This window comes from Gallinula chloropus (genome assembly GCF_964237585.1).
Source record: "Gallinula chloropus genome assembly, chromosome: 2".
NCBI lineage: Eukaryota > Metazoa > Chordata > Aves > Gruiformes > Rallidae > Gallinula > Gallinula chloropus.
Window position 1 is genome coordinate 124,581,742 of NC_140086.1, and position 24,419 is coordinate 124,606,160.

The 24,419-nt window shown below is 36.3% G+C and overlaps 1 protein-coding gene across 1 annotated transcript in view; it reads right to left on the bottom strand.

Annotated features, from left to right (window-relative positions):
* The window catches only part of KCNH8 (potassium voltage-gated channel subfamily H member 8), a gene marked incomplete at both ends in the record, with an annotated part of 185,729 nt that overhangs the window by 30,824 nt on the left and 130,486 nt on the right, over positions 1 to 24,419 (bottom strand). The window contains 4 exons of the mRNA XM_084280066.1: positions 4,703 to 4,917; positions 9,997 to 10,246; positions 12,261 to 12,460; positions 16,580 to 16,777. Coding sequence (XP_084136192.1) covers positions 4,703 to 4,917; positions 9,997 to 10,246; positions 12,261 to 12,460; positions 16,580 to 16,777 — 863 coding nt within the window. The remainder of the gene's footprint in view (positions 1 to 4,702; positions 4,918 to 9,996; positions 10,247 to 12,260; positions 12,461 to 16,579; positions 16,778 to 24,419) is intronic.

Sequence of the window (24,419 nt, forward strand, 5' to 3'; positions counted from 1 at the left end):
ATTAAAATGTAATAAATTCTAAAAACCAGCCTCACCAAAGGACACGAATTAAGCCCTGTTTTGTAAAGCACCTTTTGGAGGAGAAAAAAGTTTCTTTGTTTTATCATTCCTTGGTAGCCTTTTGAAATTGTTTCTACTTACTTATTTTATTATCAAGGAGCCTGGTTAAGCTGCAGGAAGACTCAGATTTTCCAAGAAATTACCACTTTTCTTGTGTGATCATTGTCATTATCTTTCATTACACTGCAGATGCACTGAAGGAAGCAATCCTATCCCCACTTCAGAAACTATTTTCATTTTAAAAGAGGATTGTTTCTCCTCCTTTGAGTGGAAAGGGAAGGGAAACTCTTGTAAGAGACAGAACACTACATTTAAAGCTACAAAAGTGAAAGCAGATTCTTACTAGTTACGAGTCCTGTCTACAAGTACAGATCTTTGAATCTTCAATAATATAATCTTTTTGTTTTGAAAGTGACACACATTGATAGAGCTCTAGGAAGTCAAAGATTCCACCTGCATGGGTCTTATCTTCCTTTAGGACTTCATTGCCGCTTAAGGGATGGCATAGGTTTCAGGGAGTCATCCTGTTCTTTGTACCAGTCTGTCTGTAACTAGCCGTTGGGTTTCTTTCTGGTTTTCATTTGTTTGTTTGTATGTTTGTGGGCTTTTTGCTTGTTTGTTTGGGTTTTTTTTTTTAATGCATAATGATTTCTACATTGTAAAACAGTAAGCTGTTACCAAGCCCACAAAGATATTGTGCAAATATTTACCTAGTCGGTGATTCTCATAAGATAATTCAGAGTTATAAACATCTGCTACTGTTCTCTAAATACATAAAATAGCACGTTTTCTAGGGCTGGTGGATAGAAAAATCCTTTCCAATTTCTTTCATATAACGGTATTATTCCAGTGCTGCTAAGAACCCGCTTAGCAGGACTGGGCTTTATCAAATCAGATATCTGACATTCTCACTGCCTACTATATATGCGACCTGTAATATATAATGAAAAAATTATTTGGGTGGGGTGAGGTGGGTCTCAAAATCTGTGTCATTTAGCAAACTATTTCATGACTGTGACATCATAATCACAGACCTAAAAAATAGATTCAAACATCCTAAGTGGCTGAATTATATTAATGTCGCAACTCCATCTACCAAACAAATTATTTTTTTTTCTAACTGTCCTCAAATAATTGAGCATATTTCAAAAAACAGTTTCTTGAGCAAAACACAGCAGAGAAAGCAAAGTACATAATATATACAATTCACACAAAGACTTTTTTCCTAATTAAAATTTCATTGATGGGAATACATAAAAAAGATCGTGTAATAGTATTTCCAGTGTGATTGCACTCATATTAAACCTTGTAACCATACAGCACTTTATGATTACGGGGTTTAGAGGTATCATGAGGAGCCACTGAAACTTTTATCTCCCTGTTTTTGTGTCTGTTTCTCTATTTCTTACTCATTAGAGGCTGAAATTGTTACATGACTGCCAGCTCCTATATTTAAAATCTCCTGAGCTTTTCTTCCAAGATTGCTTGAACAACACTTTCAATCTTTCTATAATCAGGCAGATACAGTTGCTACTTGTAACAGGGAAATCTGGTTACATCTCCCCCTTGTTTAACTGAAAAGCAACATGGCTATGGAAGTCCGGGAGCCTTTTCCACCATTACATCTTTCTTGGATTTTAATGGAGATGGATGACATCTTGTATATAGTCTTAGAGTTGCAAATGAACCAAGAAAACAATTTTTTCCCTAGAGATTTCTGTGTGGGTATGGTAGATACATGATCTAGTGTTAAGTATCCAGGATAAGGAAACTCCCAATGACCACTTACTTTTAATTCAGTTCAAATCTCTTATTCAATTTTGCGTGTGACAAACAGTTCAAACAGCACAAGGAAGGGGATAATAGGTCACCTTTCTGCATCTTTAGGCAGCCTCACCTTTTTAATGCTGACTAAAAGTGTTAGGAAATCTACAATGTAAGATAGTTTTGGTAGACTATGAGTGAAAATGCAATAATATTTTAGGTCAGGACTGAAAGGCACTTGGCCAGCCATGCTATTTCACCCTGCAGTTCACCTGATCCTAAATGTTGCTAATGATCCATTTTCAGAAGCATTAAATCCACACTCAGTTGAAAATTTGCAGTCACTTAAAACATCCAAGGAAAAGGAGAGTGACAAATTGACTTATTCAAATTATTCAATCTGCTCTTTAGCTATGGAAAAGCTCTCCAAACCCAGAATTTCCAAAGCTGCAGAACTCATAGACATTTGCAAAAGTAAAACCTTTCTGTCTCAGAGATAGATAAAACAAGATACAGTGCCACTCCTGACAAACTCTCCTACAACACCATTCCCCAGAAATGATAGTATATTTAATAAAGAGATCATATTTTCATACCCACAAACTGTACTTCTAAAAGCCACCTTCTTACTATTCTATCAAAGTAAACCATCAGATAATGCTCAGATTATTTTTGCTTGCAAATTATATTCACGAGGACATGGCATTTTCTAGGTGAAGCAGAGTGAGTGGTTGAGCAGGGACACTTGCTACTGACATAGACATCTTCTCTCATTTATTGAGCCCTCTTTTTATGGTGGTAAAATTATTATTATTGTTATTCCTGCCCTTTATCCTTATTGCTGGATAAAATGGTTTTCTAAGGTATGAAGTGCATATGACCAAGGTTAATTCCGCTGCAAGAGAAATACTAGTGGAGAACAGAGTTAACAGGAGGATATTGGAGAAAATGACACTGCGATAATGTCTTGAGTCTTCTTCATCTGAATGCTGCTCAGTGTAAGGATTTTTAAAATTTTTTCCCCTTTAAGTTTAAAATAATGGATTATACCACGGAAATACAGTGTGTTTTCACAATTGCTGTAAATATTTTCCTCTTTAAAGCAGAAAAGGTGCTCAGATATGGCCTGCACTGCTTTAAATACCATCTTCCACAGTGAGTATGTTGAGGCTCTTTTCCTGTCTGCAAACTCACCTTCAAGGCTGGTGTAGGTATGCTCTCAGCAGAGAGTAAATCACTCAACTGAGTCTAACTGGGAGAAGTTGTCCCTGATTTTATAAAAGCTGCATGTGTATACAGCTGAGATGGTGATCCCCAGAACTGTCATCATACAGAAAAGCATGAAGCAATACATTATGGGGATTCATCAAGGTCCATGACAAATCTGGAGAGGAGAATGCAATCAGGTTCAAAACCCTATCTTTACATGGAGCTGTACTCCTTTTCAAGTTAAGCATTCCTCCCCAAGGAAAACATGGTGGTTATACAAACTAATCTTGAAGCTCTCAAACAGATGTGTCTTCAGCAGCAGGAAGTCTGGGGACATTTGTAGAAGCAAAAAAGTGAGATGCCCTGATTATTTTCCTCTTTATAAGTTTTCATTTATATATTTACAACTTTGTACAGCAATAGTTTATAGAGCATTGCTGTGGAAACAAAGGTGCTCAAGTATACCTGGTAAAAAGCTGACAGAAAAATTGGTATATGTATTGCTTTCATTGGGTGTTTGAGCTGAAACAAGACTTTGGCTCACTATTCTTGCATGTGTTAGAGCAGTCATGTCAGCCTAGAGGTCCCTCAGGCCAGCAACACTTTCCACGGGTGACTACTGCAGGTCAGAGCTCACCATGACCTGCTGCACAGAAACGTGTGTGCATGAACAGAGAAGACATTATTCTGGTATGACGTGCATGCAGGGCAGTCATTGACACCTTTCTTCACAAATTTCTTCACAAACCAGCCAAGCAACAGGCCACTCTTCATAACAGTGAGCATCTGTCTATGCTATATGGAAGATAACGGCCACACAGGGTCTGAAGCTATTAAGCTCTCCCAAACAGATAACCTTTTTTGTCCTTTACCATTCCTTGGCATTACATCTGTTCCCTGTCTTGATAATATCCTGGTACTGACGTATGTGCTTTCAACGTTGCTATCTCTGTGTGTAAGGAGACGCACAATACAAATACCTGAATTGTTAAATATCAAACTAACAGTTTGTATGCTCACGTGGTTAAGCCAGAAAAAGGGAGCTCTCATAAAATCTTTTCACTATTAAAATATGAATATAAATATTTGCTACATAAGCGCAAGCATGTTAAGTCTACACTGAAAACTTTCAGCTATGCTTTATCAGGAATTTCTTGTTTTTTTCACATTAAATTTCTCATTTAAATGGTAAAACACGTTTTAGTTGGAGTGTGATGAGAAGCAACTGTTTCTCATTTGAATGTGTGATCACATTCTTAAATAAGAAGCGATAATAGGTGATCAATGAAATGAATGTTCATTAGACTGTCACACGAGCTTCTAGAAAAGGTATAGTTAAATACCTTTATTTGGATACATGTTTTATATGAACATGAATTATTTTTAAACAAGTAAAAAATTACAAAATATTGAAGAAGAATGTTCTCTCATAAATGATGTTTTCTGTGGAAAAATTAGAAGCAGGGAACACATTCAGTGTTTATGATCTGATCAGCTGATAAATGGTTCATGCTGGTAATGACTGAATTATCAAACAAATTGAATGAGCACTCCTTTTAACATAATCTGAGTATTATTTCTTTATTGTGACAAAATTATGAAAACTGGATAAAGTATGAGAAATATCTTAAAAGTAACAATAGCTGGAGAGAGGTTTAAAGATACTTACGTCACTTTCATGGCCTTCTCTTAGATTGTATGTGAGATCATGCTGTATGTCTTCAACAAACTTGTGAGCATACTCTGGATAAAGGTCCAGCACTTCAAAGAGACCTTTGAGGATAATGCATTGGAGGTCACAGTAGGTTAGAGCTTTAACATCTGCATTTGTTTTAATAACTTGATCCCTAATGGACAGGTTTGCTCCAATTAAATCTCCTTTACCTAAAAGAAAACATGAAATTAATGATCTTCAAAGCATGAATTCTTTACTTCTTCTTTGAATCATAAATCTGTTTAACATAATTGCTAAATCTTAAATCCCATTGTTAGAACTGCACTAATTAATAACATTATAAAGGATCTTTGTCTGAAACCTTTTTTTTTCAGGCACAATCTTATATGTAATTAATTGGAGATACAAAGACTAATTTATCTGATTTAATGGAGCAATCAAGTAAATATGTATAAAGTTAAGATTTATACTGTAATTAATAGCAGGTGTGGTTTTTATTTCAAAAAACAAACATTATGTTTCTAGCTTGTCTTAGAACAGACAGGTGTTAAGACACCATTTTAACAATGACATGATTAAGTATAGATCATCAGTTGAAATCACCTTTTCACTTAGTATTTGGACTGTGAAACATGCACAATCTATCATAGCTATGGCTGCATAGCTACACTTCATGATGTGTCTTAATTGTATAGAATCATAGAATGGTCTGGGTTGGAAGGGACCCCAAGGATCATACAGTTCCAACCTCCCTGCCACAGGCAGAGCCACAGACTTCCAGGCCTGGATCTACACAAGGTTGCCCAGGACCTTATCCTTGAACACCTCCAGGGATGGGGCATCCACCACCTCTCTGGACAGCTAGTTTCAGCACCTTATCACACTCTCTGTAAAAAACTTCCTTCTAATATCTAATCTAAACCTTCGCACCTTTAGGTTCAATCCATTCCCCCTTGTACTGCCATTATCTACTTTTTTAACAAGTTGATACCTCCCCTGTTTAAATGCTCCCTTCAGGTACTAGAAAGCTGCAATGAGACCCCCCCCCCTCAGCCTTCTCTTCTCTAGGATAAACAAGCCCAGCTCTCTCAGCTTCTCTTTGTAGTGAGGTGCTCCAGCCCTCTAATCATCTCTGTGGCCTCCTCTGAACCCTCACCAACAGTTTTACATCTTTCTTGTATTGTGGGCCCCAGACCAGGACACAGTACTCCAGATGGGGCTTCACGAGGGCACAGTAGAGAGGGACAATCACCTCCCTGCCCCTGCTGGCCACCTCTCTTCTGATGGAGCCCAGGATACCATTGGCCTTGCGAGCTGCAAGAGCACACTGCTGGATTATGTTAAGTTTCTCATCCACCATGACACCCAGGTCCTTCTCAGCAGGGCTACTCTTAAGGAGCTCTTCTCCCAGTCTGTATATATATATCTTGGAATCCCAGATATATATATTATATATCATTAATAGATGAGTAGCTTGTTGGCATTTTTGTCAAGGAAAAAAAAAAGAATTCTTAAGACATTACATTGTGATTTATGGGCAAAACTGCCTTAGAATAATGGATGTATTAGAAACCACAACTGACCATACACTGATAAAAATTTATAACTCAAAGCTTCAATAAACATGGTATGAGGTATGAAGTTCAAAGAGCAGTTACTGAAGCAGAGGCCTTCCTCAGAAGGTAATGCAGATTATTGTTATTAAAGACTTGGACAGTGTGATGGAGTGCATTCTTGGCATGTTTACAGCAATACCAAAGTGGGGGGAGTAGCTGATATGCTGAAGGGCAAAGCTCCTGTTCTCATTCTCAGTGAATGAGACAAAGGCTGAAAGGAACCTCATCAGGTTCAACAAACACAAATAACAAGTCCTGCACCTGGGATGGTAACCTCCCTGCAGCTGTATGGGCTGGAGACCAACCAGCTGGAAAACACCAGTGAAGGGGGAAAGGACCTGAGGATCCTCATGGACAAGCTGAACATAAGCCATCTGCCCTTGCAGCAAAGGCAGCCAAGGACATCCTGGGCTGCATTAACTACAACGCAGCCAGCAAGTCCCAGGGAGTGAGTCTTCCCTTTTATATGTCACTCATAGTTAGAGTACCTTGTCCAGTTTTGGGCTTCCCACTACAAGACAGACTATTGGCACACTAGGGCGAGTCCAGAAGAGGCCATCAGGATGATCAGGGACTGGAGAATAATAATGTACAATTCGTGCCTGAAAAGCCCATGTATTGTTCTGCTATAAGAAGAAAAGGCATTCTGCTATCTTCAACAGACTAATGGAAAAATTCAGAGAAAACAGGGCTGAACTCCTGTTCAGGGTGCACAGTGTAATAAGATGTACCATGCACAAGTTGTAACAAAAGGAATTGTGATTAAGAATTGGGAAACGAAAGTCGCTATGAGTCTGGTCAAGCCAGTGGGACAGGCTACTCAGAGAGGCCATGGAATTGCCACCATTGAAGGTGTTCAGAACTTGCTTGAACATTGCCCTGAACAAGATGAGATAAATTACACCTGCTTTAAGTAGGTTTAGGCTGCATGGTTTCCAGAGGTCTCTTCCAATCTTAGGTTATTCTGTGATTAGTAAGTGAAGACTGTAAAATCTGAAAATCTACCCATCATATGGTTCCAACTGAATATTACACAGGAAATGGTATTCTTGAAAAGTAAGTTTTCTTACTTTTCTGAGGGATTTTCTTTTATGTTAGGAATACACATACATTAATGCTGCCTTGGCATCTCTCAAAAATTGCAGTTGCTAGTAGTAGCTAAGGTCAACAAGGGAAAAATAAATCTGATAGGTTACAATAACATTTGTTGTTGCTCATCACATGATGTAATATTTGAATGACCAAATATAGTGGAAAGCTAAGCAATAATTCACTTTTACTGTAAATATAAATTCTTTAAATTTCTTTGACTATATTAATCAGAGGGCTCACTATGTTAATCTATTGCTGGCTGTGTAAATACAAACAAGGGAAAAAATATTCCACATATACCAAAGCTGATCTTTAATCATCTTAATTTGAAGCTTTTTAGGCATGCAAACAGTATTACCATTAGTATTAGTATCAGTAATGCATAAATAAGTCAAAAAAGTGTAGGAGCTGTATTTGATTGTAGCTACAGTGGTGTTAGTGTGAAAGATACTACAAATGATCAGGTGGTTCTAACATATATTTCTTTTCAACAGAAAATCATGTAGGAAAGGCTGAAGGTAGTTAGATGAAGTTTCATGTAGAATTACAGCAGCTCTGAAGTGGTTACACCTTGAATATCAACATTTGTTACATAAGTAATGTAAGAAATGTTAATAATTCTTTCTTTTTCATTGGAGAAAAAACTTACAGCTGTTTATGCCAACACATCTGTTTGTTAATATATCTGGGACATGTGGTCAACGTTATAAATATTTTCTCTTTATGGACATCTTTTAAATCATTTATGGCTAATATTTTTTAAAAAATCTAAGATGTATGCTTAAACATTACTTAAATGCTATACTGAAATATATTTTCCTATTAAAAATATCCCAACTGTCATTATTAGATATCAAGTAGTAGTCTCAAGAGGAATGAAATGGCTGCATTTAATCAGAGCATTTCATTGTATTGTTGCTGTATTGCTTATTAGTGGGATGGTTCAGTACACAAAAACTAATCCACTAGAATTAAAATCATGACAGAATTATAAAATGCTGTTCTGGGAACTGTAAGTAACCCAGCAGTGTCAGGGAAAAAACTGCTTCTTGGATTTACGTCACATCAGTAATGTTGTTTCTCACAGGGACCTACATTCACCTTGTGCTGGTGTTAATTAGGTTTAAATGATGAAGCTCCCATTCACTGTAACAAAACATTATATCATTGCATTATGTTTATGTTTTTGCATTACAATTTCATTAACTTCTCTTAGAAGTCCACAAATCTCTTTCTTATTGTTTTCATTGTCACCATTACACAATGATGCTTTCATTAACATTTTAAGAAGTGCCTGAAAATGGAATCACTAATGAAATCATAGTTCCAGTGGGGGCAGCTCTTGACCTTTTGCTATATTTAAGCTTATGTTTTTTCTAAACCATATTTTATAGCTTTGATCTATGTGATCCAATAAAATCAAGGCATTCTAAAACTTCCTAATTACAAATGAATGATGGAGTGCTCTGGGCTGTCAATCTGATGGAATTAAAGAGTTATGAAACAAATAGGACGAATATCATATTTATGTTCTAAAAAAAGACCAAGCAAATACATGCTAGTAAAATAAAGGAAATTCAATTACAGCAGACCAGAAGCTTGAATTATCAACAGTCTAGTGCAATCCCACAAAACAGGAAGGAAAGCAAAAAGGAAATGTCCTTTTTAACTCTGCTTTATAAGAATATTAAAAGTTATTAGAAAGAAAAATATGTTTAAATCTATAGGGTTATTAAAATAATAATAAAATAATTCTTTAGAGTGAAATTTTATATTTTACTTTATTGAAACACTTTATATACATTAACTCAAACAAGTCTAATAATCTTGTAGATGAAGATAAAGGGAATGACTTGAAGAGGCACTAGAGAGAGGCCAGTCACTGACATTTACAGATCCAGGTGTTTAACCCTTGGTAAGACAAAGCAGTCATCTAGCAAAAAACAACTAACAAAATTTATTAGAACAGAACTTCTGGTCTTTTCCTGTTCCAATATACTCAGGTTACTGCTGGCAGCATCAGTTAGCTTGAAGAAGTAACCCTTTGGGAAGCTGAGCTGACAATGCTTGTTTTCACCACACAGATTCACAAGACGAGGTGTCTATATGCACGCATCAAGGAACGAGAGTGGGCTCGCTTCCTTTTATTTGGGTGCTTAAGTGGGAGCAATTCCTGGCCACTAATTTTCATGAAAGATTTAGAAACTAATAACCAATGTCCTCTGAGGTATCAATATTGTCACTAAATTTAGTTGAAAGCAGCAATCTATATCAAAAGCTAGGAAGTACCTCCTTACATGCAAAGGAGAGAGAATAAGCGTAAGAAAATCAAGCTAGATGAGAAGTGTTGCACAGCTAACACTTCAGCAATTGAAAGCTCCTTGAGGCATAAGAAAAGGGAAATTAAACTAAAATAAAAAAGAAAATTAGGAATGTCCATAGATTATGAATAGCAGATTAAAATTGAACAAATTATTTCTCAACAGACTGCTAGGACATGCTAAGCCATCAGTTAGTAGTGAACATCCTCCTACACTGGAGGACCATTCTTTCTTTTTGAAGCTATGATTATGAGCATACCAAGAATTGCCAGCACCGTGCTGTCCTTCAGGACTTCCATGGAACCTGAGCACACAAAGTAGATCGCTTGCAGGGCATCTCCCTGCCGGAGGAGGTATTCCCCAGGAGCACAGAAGGAAGTTTTGATATGCAGAGACAGAGACCTGAGGCAACCACGGCTGGCACACTCGAAGAGGGAGAGCTGCAAAATCTCCTTGTTCAAGTGCATGGTGATGTCTGAACGCAGCTCGTCTGGGAAGTCTTTTAAAAGCTGCCCAAAAAAAAGAGATAAGGGGGAAAAAGTGTAAAATAAATTCTTTCCTCTTTTGCAAAGTTTGTACTGATACAAAGATTTGCTTTTGATCCTCATCCCCTTCCTAAGACATGTGAGCTATGTCTTAATGAATATTTATGCTGATTAAACACTGATACCTTCCAGGAAAAAAATTAATAAAAATAAGCCCTTATACAGAAAAAAGAAAAAATAGTCAACAACATGTCCCTGTAAGGCACAATTTAACCTTATCTAAGTTCTTCTCAGCTGTTAGAACCCAGTAGGCTCTTCAGACATATACCATTGTATACACTGTCATATACACTGAAAATGAAGCAAAAATTAACTTTCTTTGGATTTCATTTCAAACGCTTCTATAAAATTCATCAATAGGCTATATTGCTTCTTACATGGCAAAACCACTGGAAAAGGAATAACTCTAAACCCCTCTAAGTTGTAAACCTCTAAGGGGGTTTTGTGTAGTTTTTAATTTTTTTGGGGGTTTCTTTTGTTGTTGTTTTGTTTCTGTTTTTTTTCTTCATGAAGCAATTGGACAGTGAAGAAGAGATGAGAAAGGAATGAAAACAAGGAATGTGTTTAGTGGAAATTAAACTTATGGAAAATAAAAGACCATAAGGTCTTCCTGTTTTTCCTTGCTCTCAATTTAAGGCAAATTTCCATTATAGTTTGGCCAACACAATGATATCTATATATGTTTTACAGAAGATCTGCTGCAGAATGGCATAACTGAGCCAACTATCTCTCTGCTTGGAGATAATCTTCTGAGAATGACATATAACTGCTCAAATCAAGAATTGCAGGTGGAAGATTTAAAAAAATGTTTAAGTGATTTCAAGCGTCAGCCTCATTGATGCAAAGTATACTGCTTGCCTAGAGGCAAGGCATGTGGACCATGCAAGCTACAAGCCCACAAGCCTAGTTTTGTCTGTAGTTTGACAGGAACTGGCACCTGAGCAATGCAATCAGCCAACACTTGACCAAGTGATCTTAGACAAGGCGGTATGTGGATAAAAGGCATATCACGAAATAGCGACGGTCTCTCCAAAGTCTGCTGTTGAAGTACAACAGTCACTCACTTTCAGTGTGAATAAAAGTACAGAAGGTTCAGAAGCTGAAGGAGATCCTTAACCAAATCCAGGAAAGCTTTGGTGTCTAAACGGTTTTTGTACCTTTGTAAATCTTACTGGGCTTCTTCCGTTGCTAGGATGCTATTGAAAATCCCATTCTTTGTATTGTGCACACCACAAAAAAAAAGCATTTATCAGGAAAAGAATGTTCTCAACCCCAAATCTTTCTACTTATTTCCAAATTACATTTAGAGGCCAGAGAGTTTTATAATGACATATATAACAAGAATTCTAAAGGGAATGGATCATTGAAATAACACTCCAGCAGAGAGAAATCATTATTTCCTCTGAAGTATAGTAATACGTAACCTGTGTAAGTCATTTAAAACAGGCAAAGACACAACCAGAAATCTGTCTTTTGATTTCACTCTCATGTGACATTCTGCAATATTTTAAAAAATAAGGAAATTAATTATATAAAAATTCAGGCCAAACCACTTGTTTACAGGATTGCAAAGAATCAAAGAAAAGCAAGGAGGGAGAAAAGGGCAGTAAAGAAATCCCTCCTTTAAAAACCACACAGAAAGCCCAGTAGATTTTTTTGTTTGTTTGTTTGTTTAGTGAAAGGCAAAACTGCTCACTGAAGTTTCTGCTGGTATCATCCAAAAAGTTTCCCATGAACACTTCTTCAACATTTCACAATTATGAAGGAGTTGTTTGAATTTTTAATAAATGTATACAATATTCTAAACCATATTTTTCAATACAATACCCTCTTCCCAGCTTTATTTTTAGTCATGTTCTTTTCTATATGTAATTTCACACAAAACACAGTGTTATGAAAGAAATTATCCCCCCAAGTCTCCCTGACTCTAAGTCAATATTCAAAACCATCAAACACACTACCTCCCTCATTTGGTTACCTCATTGGAATCGATTCCATTATTGACAGACCATGTGGTTTGGAAATATTCAAGCATCCTTTGCTTTAACTGCTGTGGCAGGTGATGGACCCGTATAAAGTCCTTCAGATCCTTGGTTCTTGTGTGATAGAGGGACCACCTGGAGTACATCCTTTGAATGATGGCAGTCACATTGCCAAACACCAAGGCATGCATCAGAGCTAGGGGGGACAAAAATTATGCATAATGTGGAATAACTTGTTGATTGTTAAAATGTAACACAGAAAATAAACAGGATCTTCACAGAAGACTGTTTTCCTGCTTGACAGATATAGTAAAGCTTTTGAATAATATACATTCATACAATTATTCATTTCAATTTTTTTTGTGTCACTAGCAGTCAGTCATTGGATAGGCTAAAACCACATCTGATGCTGTCTGGACAGGTTACCAAGAAAAAGAATGCCCAAGCCAAACCAAATTATAGTCTAAGTAAAAAGGAAAACAGATGAACGCACATGGAAAGACATGCTCAGGAAATAATGAGAAACTACAAAACAGTATGAAAACTAGACTCAAATGATCAGTTAGCAACTACATAGAATGTTGTAGATTTCAGACAACTCATACAAATACAACCAATTACTCTTAGGGGCTATGTGCAGTGGAATGAGATACATTGAGAGATGTATCATTCTGCAGAATAAGATGTTAAAAGACAAAAAAACTCATTGTAAAGCAGAAATTCAGCTTAAACAAAAGTTACATTCAAACTGACAATCTGATTTCTTATGTTGCTTGAAAAGGTCAAATATGGTGTGAAATTGTTTATCAGAAAGTTCTGACATCCTGGAGTTTGTCTGCAATTAGAGGCTGGCTTGGGAATAAAAAGACCAGAAGCAAAATTGAAGAAATAGTTACAGATACTGGTTGTCTGGGTTTGTCTGTGCAGAAATGTGCTTGCTGATTATCAGTGGGAAAAATCACTGCTATATTGTCTGTCATGTGGTATTGATTTGAGGTATATAATATACACATTTGCAAATTGTTTATTGAAAAAACTATTAAAAAGCTCCATTATTACTCTTAAGGAACATCTATCTTTCTAGTGCTTGAAAGAAAGCAGTCAGACTCCTCAGAGTGACAAAGGAATTGGTCTATAAACAAGACAAATAAAGATGTTGACCTTGTACTTCAATTTACAGAAGTCCAGGGTGAGTGAGGAGAGACGGGGAGAACAGGACAAGGAAAGCATGTGCTTTTGTGGTTGATGTTTTTACTTGGTAGAAACAGGCAGAAAATTATTTAGTTTGGAGTGTCGAACATTTTTCTGGGCTGAATAGAACAAAGCAGCTAGTAACAATAACAGAAAAACAGATAAAGCATTGCAGTGCCATGCATTTTCATAATACAATATGCATTCTTGTAGAGGTGATACACTGATATGATTAAGTCAATATAAGTCCATTGGTAAAAGAAGATATATGAAAAGATGGCAGAAAGCAAAGGACCATATACGATTATCAAAAATAAATAAATATGCTTATTTGTAAGACGAGTCAGATGGATCAACTGGGATCAACTATTCCTTAATGGTGCAGTGAATTACTAAGTCAGAAGCTTGGGCAGCAACGTAAGAGGGACTGGTGTAATGCTAGATACAGGATATTATAATAGAAATATGGCAGCTATGGCTGAAGCATTTCAGCCATACATAGCTAAATAGGCTAAAGAGATCATTTGGCCTCTTTATGGACGTGATAATTTGTTTAAGTGGGGGGAGAGATAAAGAATTAGGTGGCATATGGATGCACATGTAAAAATCAAACGTGTTAGTACTGTGTGTATCCCAACAGGCTCCAAGGTTAGAAGCTGAACAGCATTGGGATCTCCGTGATGTTATTTTAGGAACAAACATCATGAAGAATTTTATTATTATGGAGGAATCTGTCTTTGCATATGTACTTAGAAGACAACTGTTACCGACAATGACAAACTAGCCTTGGCTACAATGGGCATTAGATTTCTTTAACTACTAATCACAGAACCATCCTGTATTCTGTAAAAACCCTATTAATCCATTCTCTAAAACCAAACTGGACAAGTTAACAACTTCTAGGAACTGCATTTCATTCATTCCCATTGATTTTAATGGATATTCTAAGTTACTTTTTTGTTGCTTAGCGAACAGAGGAACAATTCTGATCCTAGAAAGGGTTGGAGCTGCCAGAAGAGCCCTGTAGTCTATACAATACATAACTGCACATTCTTTGCTCAAATACAAAACTGCACGTTCTTTGCTCATAGAACATGGGGTATATAAGACATCAGATAGTACGGTCATCTGCAGAATGACAGATATGGTTAATAATATTACGGATCTTTGGGATTGTGGGAATTCTAGTTAAATTTTAATTTGTGAATTTTCTTTCCAACTTTAAGAAGAAATATGGTATAGAATAAAATGCTTTATCTTAAAAATATTACTTGTCTTAAATTGTAATTTCAAATTAATGTAACCAAAAATTACTACCAAGAGGCAGGTAAAAATCAAACAAGAATATTATGTTACTTACCTGTTAAATTAACACTTGATTCTTTGTCTGGTTTCAACTTCTTTTAAGGTTCAACGTTTTTTAAGGTTGCAATAAATTCACTTAAGTTTTTCAATTTGCAGTGTGACACATAATAAAAAAGTACATACAAACTACTGATAGACTGAATTATGCTATATATTACACCTGAACATTCAAAAACTAGTAACTTGGTCTAAACACTGTAAAAAGCACGATTTATTTTTTCCTAGACATCATTCTCCACTAGGGAATTCTAAAATTAAATATCAGCTAAAACTATACATCAAAACATGTTTTAAGAAATAAAAATGTATTAATCCCTGGAGTATACAGACTAGTTCTTTATTCCTAACACAGTTTTCTGAGGCATGCTCTCCAGTCTAGGCTGTATGATGCAAAGTACTTCTTCGAGTTTCCTTGCTTTGCTGTTTTTCTCAAGTAGGGTCTAAAATACAATTCCTCAGGAAAATATCTGCAAGCCAGCCTATTCTGCTTTCTTAAGTGGATATTTTATTTCTTGGGCCTTCCAAGAAGTAAAGTCATTTTTCTACCTGCTTACCTGTGAGTAACTTTGCCTTTCAGTTTTCAGTTCTCTCATTACATTCAGTCAACTAGTTCTTCACAATTTATTCAGTGCACAAGTATATTAGATCTACCACTCAATAATATAAGAAATGAAAAAGAAATTGCTACAACTGGACTAAATAAAAGTAGGGGATACTTTTATATTCTACTCTATTAAGTTTGTGAAAGCTCTGCCATATCAAAGTGAATTAAATATTCATCATCGCCTTGCACAGGATAGCTCTTGATTTCTTGATAGAAAAGAAAAAATCCTTCCTTCATTCCAACAGATTTTATGTAGTGAAAGCCCCAAAGCAGTGAGACCACACTGTATTTTGAAACTATAATTTTATGCTACCACCAAAACCAATTAATGAGCTGCATATGTTTTTGAGACATTGTCAAAATCCCAATGATATCAGTCTTGGATGATTCATTGGAGAATTGCCACTCCTTTTCAGGGCTGGGAAAAATGACAATAATTCATCAAGCACTTTTTATACTACTTGATGCCACAAACATATACTTTATGGGTTATTCATCGTGTTCCCTGGCTTTTCAGTGTCAAGTTGCAAATTTATTTTTGCCCAGGAATATTTATGCTGCGAAGCTGACAACCAGTGACTTACTGACTGGCCCTGGAGAAATGCCTACTAGTATTTCCAGAGCAATTAGGTAAGGAGAAAAAAACCAAAAACGAGAGTGGGACAGTACTCTGGAGGTGATTTGCTCACCAAAAAGTCTTCCTGGCTTCACTGTCTGCTCTCTGGTCCTTCTGATATGCATATGCGCCAGATCACAGGCAGATACACTGGTGGATTGCCCACCTCCCATCACCATCATTACCAGGGCTGCTGTGGGGACTGATCTGGAGCCAAAAGTGTACTTACTGCCTTGCTGACAAGAAAAGTACCTGGCATGTAACCAAAATGCAGATGGTCCTCTGGCACATGGCTGGGCTACATACCAAAAATAGTGTGGTTTTGTTTTACTGGGTGACAACTGTCTTTTGTTACCATAAATGATCAAAAGGTTAGAAATATCTCTGCTTTAGAGACTTTATCTGATGTAAAACCAACAGTAATTTCCTTCTTTTGCCACTTCAAATTAAACTTTTTGCTGTGTATTTATTTTTTTAAACCGAAAACTTAACAAGATTTTTCCCTGTGCATCCCCCAAATATTTTACTTTTATACCTACCCCCAATCAGCATTGTGCAAATGGAGAAGATCTTTTCAGCATCAGTATTGGCTGAAACATTTCCAAACCCAACACTGGTGAGGCTGCTGAGGGTGAAATATAGGGCAGCTATATAGGCACTTCTGATTGACGGGCCTCCTAGTGTATTATTCTCATAGTAAGGAGACTCAATACGTTTTCCTAGCTCATGAAGCCAACCTGAAAAACAAAGCATAAAAAGAACTATTAAAGACTACTAACACCATGGAAACTACACATTCTGTTATACAAAATAATTCTTAAAAATATTAATTTAGAAGACACTGCATTCTTCATGCATTTCCAACAACAAAAAGAATATTAAACTGTAGGAATTTATACAACACATAAAGGATTGTGTCTCTGGAGTATTTATTTTTGTGCATGGTTATTTATGACAAGAAATCTATTCCTGTATGAAAATCAAGTGTTTTTGAATTGCATATTACAGGTCTAATTAGATAATTCACAAAATCCATTAAAGCACTGAAAAGAAAAAAATCATCACCTAATAACAAAGCAGCAAGAATGCAACAGCTTATTCTTTCCATTAATTAAGACTAAATTGTTATAATAATAATTACATATTTAGTGCTTTTTACAGTAGGAAAGAGTCAAAGAGCTAAACATAACTTACAAACCAGAATTAATTTCCAAAAGATGCCCCAGTAAGTATTTTCTAAATTGTTCATTTAATCTTTCCTTCCATTTTGCTAAATGAGTCTATGTGTGCTAGAGAAAGCAGAATTAGCTACTGCCTCACAGATATTTAAAAAAACAATAGCAAACCAACAGAAAAACTCCAAAGCAACAAAAAGTATGCAGTTCCTTTTTGAGAAAGGAAAACAAACAATCTCAATGAATTGTATAAACTCAATGCTTCACAAAAATCAAGACAGGGAAAAAAATAGAATTGATTGCACAGTTTTGCCTCTATAAGCAGTTTGCTTGTGAGAGTGGGAATCTTTCCTGGATATTCAGCCAGAAATGCCAAACAAAACACTCCTGGGAGGCAGCTTATTTCAGAAAATTTGTTTGGGGTCCTTGTTTGTAAGCTGAGAGCTGACAGACTGAATCACCTCCTGAAGTTTGTTGTCTCTCCACTTCAGTCAGCATCCATTTCTTTATTTTGTTTGAACTCAAGCATGAACTGGGGGAAATCCCCTTGTACAGAACATCTGCAAAAGTGGTGGGGGGGGATGATTTAAAGTATCTGTCCCAGCACTTCCAAATCAGTCGGGGGGGTGGGGGGTGGAGTGTTGTGGTAGAGAAATTGTAAGAATTTACCACTTACTACAGCACATTTCTTGAGCCATGGATGCTACCATCCTCAGTTCCATACTCTCTTACATGCTCTCCTACAGAGAAACTAAGCCAGAAGAGCTGGGTAATGAGAGTGAAAGGTCTAACTATGACCACCTTATGCAGGGTAGTGAACTCATTAAAAAAACATAAATGAGTGTGTTGTGCGTTGTCATAAGATGGAAGTACTTAGTGGGCTGGTTTACCTGGCCAACAGATGAAAAAGTATGCGAAAATATCTTTGATTTTTGCCTTGATAGAAAGTATTCATCACATAAGGCTATTTTATATTTGTGGCTCCCAAATATTTAAAATGAGAGAAAAATCAAAATTAAAAAAGAAGCAAACAAACAAACAAAAAGCTCCAAACCAAACAAAAAAGCACCTGTACCAATACCAGTCCTCTCTCTGTGCACTACTGTTTTTCTGAGATTACACTATTTCCTCAACAATAATATGGATGATTGTATGGCAGATTTCATTCCTATGCTCATGTTAGGGACTCTAATCCCATACTTTAAAAAAATAAAAACCTAAGAAAATCCCTGGCAGAGAGCAGGTAGAGCTAAAAAAATATATTTATGTAAACCAACTATGAAGAACTGCATTCATAAAGTTCAATGTCAGGCTTTGAAAGTATTCTAGTAGTATGAAGAAATACAAAGCTGAAGCAAATTAAATAAATAACTGGAACTGATGCATGAATACTGAAATAATGTCTCTTCAGAGAAAAGCTCTTTCCTGGAATTGTTCTAAAAGCTACTGATTCTTGGCCTCAGTGTCACCATTTTTCTGTCTTTTTTTATCTGAATGAATTTCATATTCATTGTTCCTGGTGGTCATATTGCATCTGATCGCAAATTTTTCCACTTTGGTTTCAGCTATCAAACAAAAAAGAATTGAGTTTACCTATGATAACTTTATATGGAACATTACAGTCATCACTTTCAGACTCAAACATTTTCAATGCTAAAAGGTGGTTTCTCCTTTACAGCTCACTTTAAATTCAGGGTTATCAAGCACAAAACCCAACCCTACTGAATCTTCACTGTTCCTAAAGGGTCAATACTGCTAGTAAAGGTAAGGTAGAAAAATAAATAAATGTTGTATCAAAGTAGAAGTCCCTATCATATTTCTAATATTCTACTGCCAAAGTGCCAAATTAATGTTTTAGAGTTGTTAACAAGCACTTCCAGACAGGACACTTTTGCCTGAGATGACTTCAGAACTCCATGCCCAGTTCTGTGGCATAACTGAAGGTTAGAAAAATTATGTTAATTAGTAAGATGAATGGCTTATCCCTGTGCTTCAATGGTACAGTTAGCAATTATTAGCAATTGCTAAAAAAAACCCAAACCAAGATGAAAAATGCCCACAATATAATGAGAAGCTATTAAGATAACTTCTTTAGAGATGGACCATGAGATTTGGAACACAAAATATTTATCTAAAAGTGAAAAACCAATAAATATATTCCCTGATTTGCAGATAAGGACATGTTTACAGCTTCTTATTTCTATTTTGACTGTTAAAGATGTTCCTAATCAAGACCTTTCACAGAAATTATATACGGATGTGTTTTGAGCCAAAGCATGTAAAATGCAGCAAGATCTTCCAGATAAACTATACTTTTCAGATATTTGTTGATAACACTCCATTTGTTTCCATTTGGCAGGAGAGACAAGACACTGTTGGATGTACATACTTTCATTAGCCAATGAGTATAGTCATAAAACTGTATAACTGGCTGATGCCTTTTACTGTTTTTGGTTTCTATAGGCAACAGCTCTCAGTAGATTCTCTGGCAAACTTGAGTAGTTAATTTCTGCCCTTGGGGAAGAAGGGAAAAATAAATACACCTTGTAGTCAGAGGAAGCATCCTAGAATTTAACATTATGAATCTTGTCTGGTTCTGAATTAGCATATAGCTCTGTGACTTTGAAAACATTTAGAAGCACCAATTATCATAATTAAGAGAAAGATTTTCAAAGGGAAAAAGAGCACTTAAAGTGCAATAAAGTCCCATTGGACAAGTCAGTAGGAATTGGATATCCAGCTTTATTGGGCTATCTTGATTATTGCTCAAAGAATCTGTATTGAGTTTCATTTACTTGTACCTGGGAAGTGCTCAAGATCCAGCAGAAACATAAACAAACTTTTAAGCATCCATAGATTATATACTTTATAATCTGGATGCAAAACACATTATCTCATTTACTGGACATCCAGAAACTTGGTCCCCCCTCAGATGGGTGCTTGCACTGCATTGCCAGCAGGCAATAACCCCCTATAATTTGCAGTTTGCAGTTTCATGCTAGACTACTACTTAGATTTTTTGCTTATATGCCAGACACTTAACAAAATGCTGTCTGGTGCTTCAACAACTTTGAAAATTGTTGCATTTTCTAATGCTTTAATTACCCACACCATTTATTTTATAAAACAGACACTTACTTTCCAGTTAAAAAGTATACAAACCATTTCAGGTTTATTCTGGACTGCTGTGTAGTAGTACAAAGAGGAATGGATGAGTATCAGAGCATCCCTGAATGCCTGAAAGCAGGAATGGCTCCCCAATAGACCAGTAATGATGATATTAGAAGAGAAACAGTAGGGAAAAGGCCCAATTTGTCTCAGCTGTGGTATCATATAAAATCCAGGGACTTTAAGTAACCCCAGGGCCAATGCTAAAGTAGAAAAGCCTGTATGTTCCCACATGACCCCTTTTTTTGTCTTTAAACAGTATTTAAACCTCATTTAGGGCTATACCATATTTGACTTTTTCATTCTAGGGGAGAAAGATAGTAAGACACCTTATGGTGATAATAGGGAAAGGGAATATGTAATAAGTAATGCTGGGGTAAACTAAAGGACACTGTCAAGTGTGTGTTATCTTTAAGGGTTATTTTTGAGCCTAAATTATGTTTTTCTGGCTCAACTGAAAAACTCTGGAGCTCTAAATGAAAACACAAATGATAGCAATGGTTTTATTACATGCCATGCCTTCTTTATGCTTCTCCAAAACCTATGAAATAGCAGGCAATACAAAACCATCACAAACAAAACAAAACCCTTGAAATACCAGAGAACAAAAGACAAAAAAATACAAGTAAGTCACCAAACAGTGAAAAATGATTAAAAAAGCACTGAACTGCAGTAGCAGTTCTGATATAAACAGATATAATTTTTAACACAGCAATGTGTATGTTTTATGCTTAGTAAAGTATGTTGCAGTGAACAGTTTAGGATTATTAAGAAAAAGAAAAGATATACAAGAGAAATTAAGCCGTTCTTCACTGGAATTATTTTTTTTAATGAAAATTACCATGTGCCCTGAGAACAATGTTAGCTCCCAATGCAACAGTCCCTAGTCGCTATTCATAGCTCCTCATTTCATATCTAAGACCAGGCAGGAGCTGTAGGCTTGCATGGGAAATCACACCACCCATTCATTACAGAGCTCCACACTCCACTCATGTTTCAGTTTTAAATGGGCAGAAATCTGTTGCAAAGATCCCACCGATCTTAGTAAGACAGTTGCTAAGATAGAACAAATAAGAAAAATCTCTTCTTTTTAGGTAAAAGCACTTGTGATTAGTTTCTGTGAGATAGATCTTATATGCCTGAATCATTTCCATCAACTGTCCATGTTGCTTCTTCAGAATATGCTTCTTCATTTCCTAGTTAAAGATGATTTTGGGGGAGGTGGTGGAGACTAGAGCTAATATTGGTCTTATTTAAATAATACTATGATTTAATATAATAGTATAATTAATATAGTCTACTTAATCAAAACTTAAATATCATTCATTAAATATTAAAACATTAGCTCTGCTTTTAAGATTTACTCCAAAGAATATTCCACAGTTACTTTCCAGTTGACACAATGCATTCAAAGTTTATAAGAAGACCAGATTATTTTACTTCTAGTGTGCATGACTGTATTATTGAAAAATCATTGCCTCTATTCTCATGTAGATTACTCATTTGAGGTATTTGAGTGCTTTACAAGATTCTCAAGGCCATTTTAATCCCTGTCTAGCCAAAACATTTGTGACATCTGCAGTTTTTTCCTCCTAAAATGTTTGCATTTTTTCTCCCAGACTATTAATACACTAAACAGCACCATTCCTACTACTTACTCCTGTGGAACATCGCTTTTATCCTTTCATTGTCACAAAACCTGATAATTTGTTTACAGGTTTGATCTACAATTGAATTTTGCCTGTCATGTTAGGACAGGTTCCAAGATACCAGAGCAGATGGTTTAAAGATTAAAGACCACCCAGAGATGACAGGAGCAATCATACTTTTAACCAATTGGGACAACTGTAACTGTGGCAGACCTTATTGCACCAGCTTACAAATAAAACACAAACCAGACTTTTCTTTCACGTGGATTAGAAAAAATGAGTACTAAAAATAGAAAACCCCACAGTCCTAAATGTTTCATGCAGCTGCAGATCCTGGGTGTGAAAAGTGCAGGCCTATCATGAGTGCCCAAATGTCATAACTGCACAATACTAAAACACAGATCATTAAGGTAATAAATACATGCTATATGTGTAAAAGAAAACCTGAGGTGTATCTACACAACATGACAACAGTTGCAGGCAACAAAGGAACAGCCCTGACGTGGAGAATATATTTGAGGAAGAGAATTAGCTGACATAGAAAACAAGTAAAAGTGAAGTACCAGTGCATAAAATTTAGACTAGAAAGACTTTGATTTTAGTGCAACAGACATAAGCAGAATGGCTGCATGACAATGAGAAACTGTTAGCATTAGTCTACGCTCCTTGGTCTTTATTTTGCTAGCACACTTTCCTTCAAACAGTAGACACCCAAAATAAACAGAAAACAAATATCATAGAATCACAGAACGTTTTGTGTTGGAAGTGAACTCAAAGATCACCTCATTCCAACCCCCCTGCCATGGGCAGGGACACCCTACACTTGACCAGGTTGCCCAAAGCCCCATCCAACCTGGTCTTGAATACTGCGAGGGATGGGGCTTCTACAGCCTCACTGGGCAACCTGTGCCAGTGTCTCACCACCTTCACGGAAGAAAAGAATTTCTTCCTGATAGCTAATCTAAATCTACCCTCCTTTAGCTTAAGGTCATCACCCCTTGTCCTATCACTATGTCCCCTTGTATACAGTCCCTCTCAACTTTTTCAGACCCTTTTAGGTACTGGGAGGCTGCAACAAGGTCTCTCCAGAGCCTTCCCTTCCCCAGGCTGAGCACGCCCAACTCTCTAGGCTGTCTTCATAGGAGAGGTGCTCCAGCCCTTTGATCACCATGATATGGTAAAGGAATATGATCAGTACGATAAAGACTCTAACATTTTTTCAAGCACAGAAACTCTGCTTTAAAATATTAAATCATTCCCATAATAATTCATTCTAAAATGTATTTTCTTATTTTTTGCACAGCAAAATATAATCCTTAACAGAGTAGTTAATTATTATGATAGATTATTTTTTTCTTTTTTTCTTAAACTAGAAAGACACAGAAGATGGGTATGAATGAGGCTGATAGTGTGCCAAAACAGGAGGAACATCTTTAGCAGTCAAATCCACATAGTTAGGTTTTGTGGAGACTAATTCTTGACATAAAGTAGAAAAGAAATAGATTTAACTTGCACTATATGAAAAATAGTTTTATCTCAAATGTGGCTGGAGACTTTGTGGTAGGGACATGAAAACCCACTCAAGGATGCTCTATGTGACCCTGAGACCAGAGCCCAAGCATCAGCCATGCATGCAGTAAATATGGGGGTTAGTGCTACAGATCAACGCATGCAGAGGCATCTACTCTCCACAGTTCATAGCATCATAGCATTACTTCTTAATTTGTAACACGCTGTATATTTTTAAGTCAAATTTACTCTACTTTTGCGTATTTGTCTTTGGGTTATAATCCTTGGTACCATTCTGGTGGACTGATTGCACTAGCTTATCTGGATAATGAAGAGTTAACTATATTAACCTTGTACAAGCAGGTTATACTTAACCTCTGTTCTCCGTGGACACTGAAGTGCCAACAGAAGTGAGGCATGTACATAGGACCATGATGGAAACTACAGAATATTTTCTACAGATATATATAAAAGTTTATACACTTTTTCTTGATGAACACCCACACTGTATATGGTTAAAAACACAAAATATATCCCTCTAATATGTAATCAGAAAGGAAGAAAATGACCCCTTTTCTGTCAGGTGCTCTGTTTCTTTCTGTTAAATAGATAAAATCTTCAGAGGGGAGAGGAAAAACTTTATAAGAAGATTTCATCTTCAGATCTGAGATGTCATCTCCTTAAAACATAGTGCATAAAGCAAAATAAAGCCTTCATTCATGTAAGTGCTGGATGTACCATTCACACCTCCATGTGAAATCATTAACATTATATTTTGGGGAGCTCTCAAAGAATGGCAATGACAAGAAATTTAATAAAAATAAAATGGGAAGAAAAAAGCTGAGAGTTTCAAAGCCATGCTATTCTCAGAAACTAAG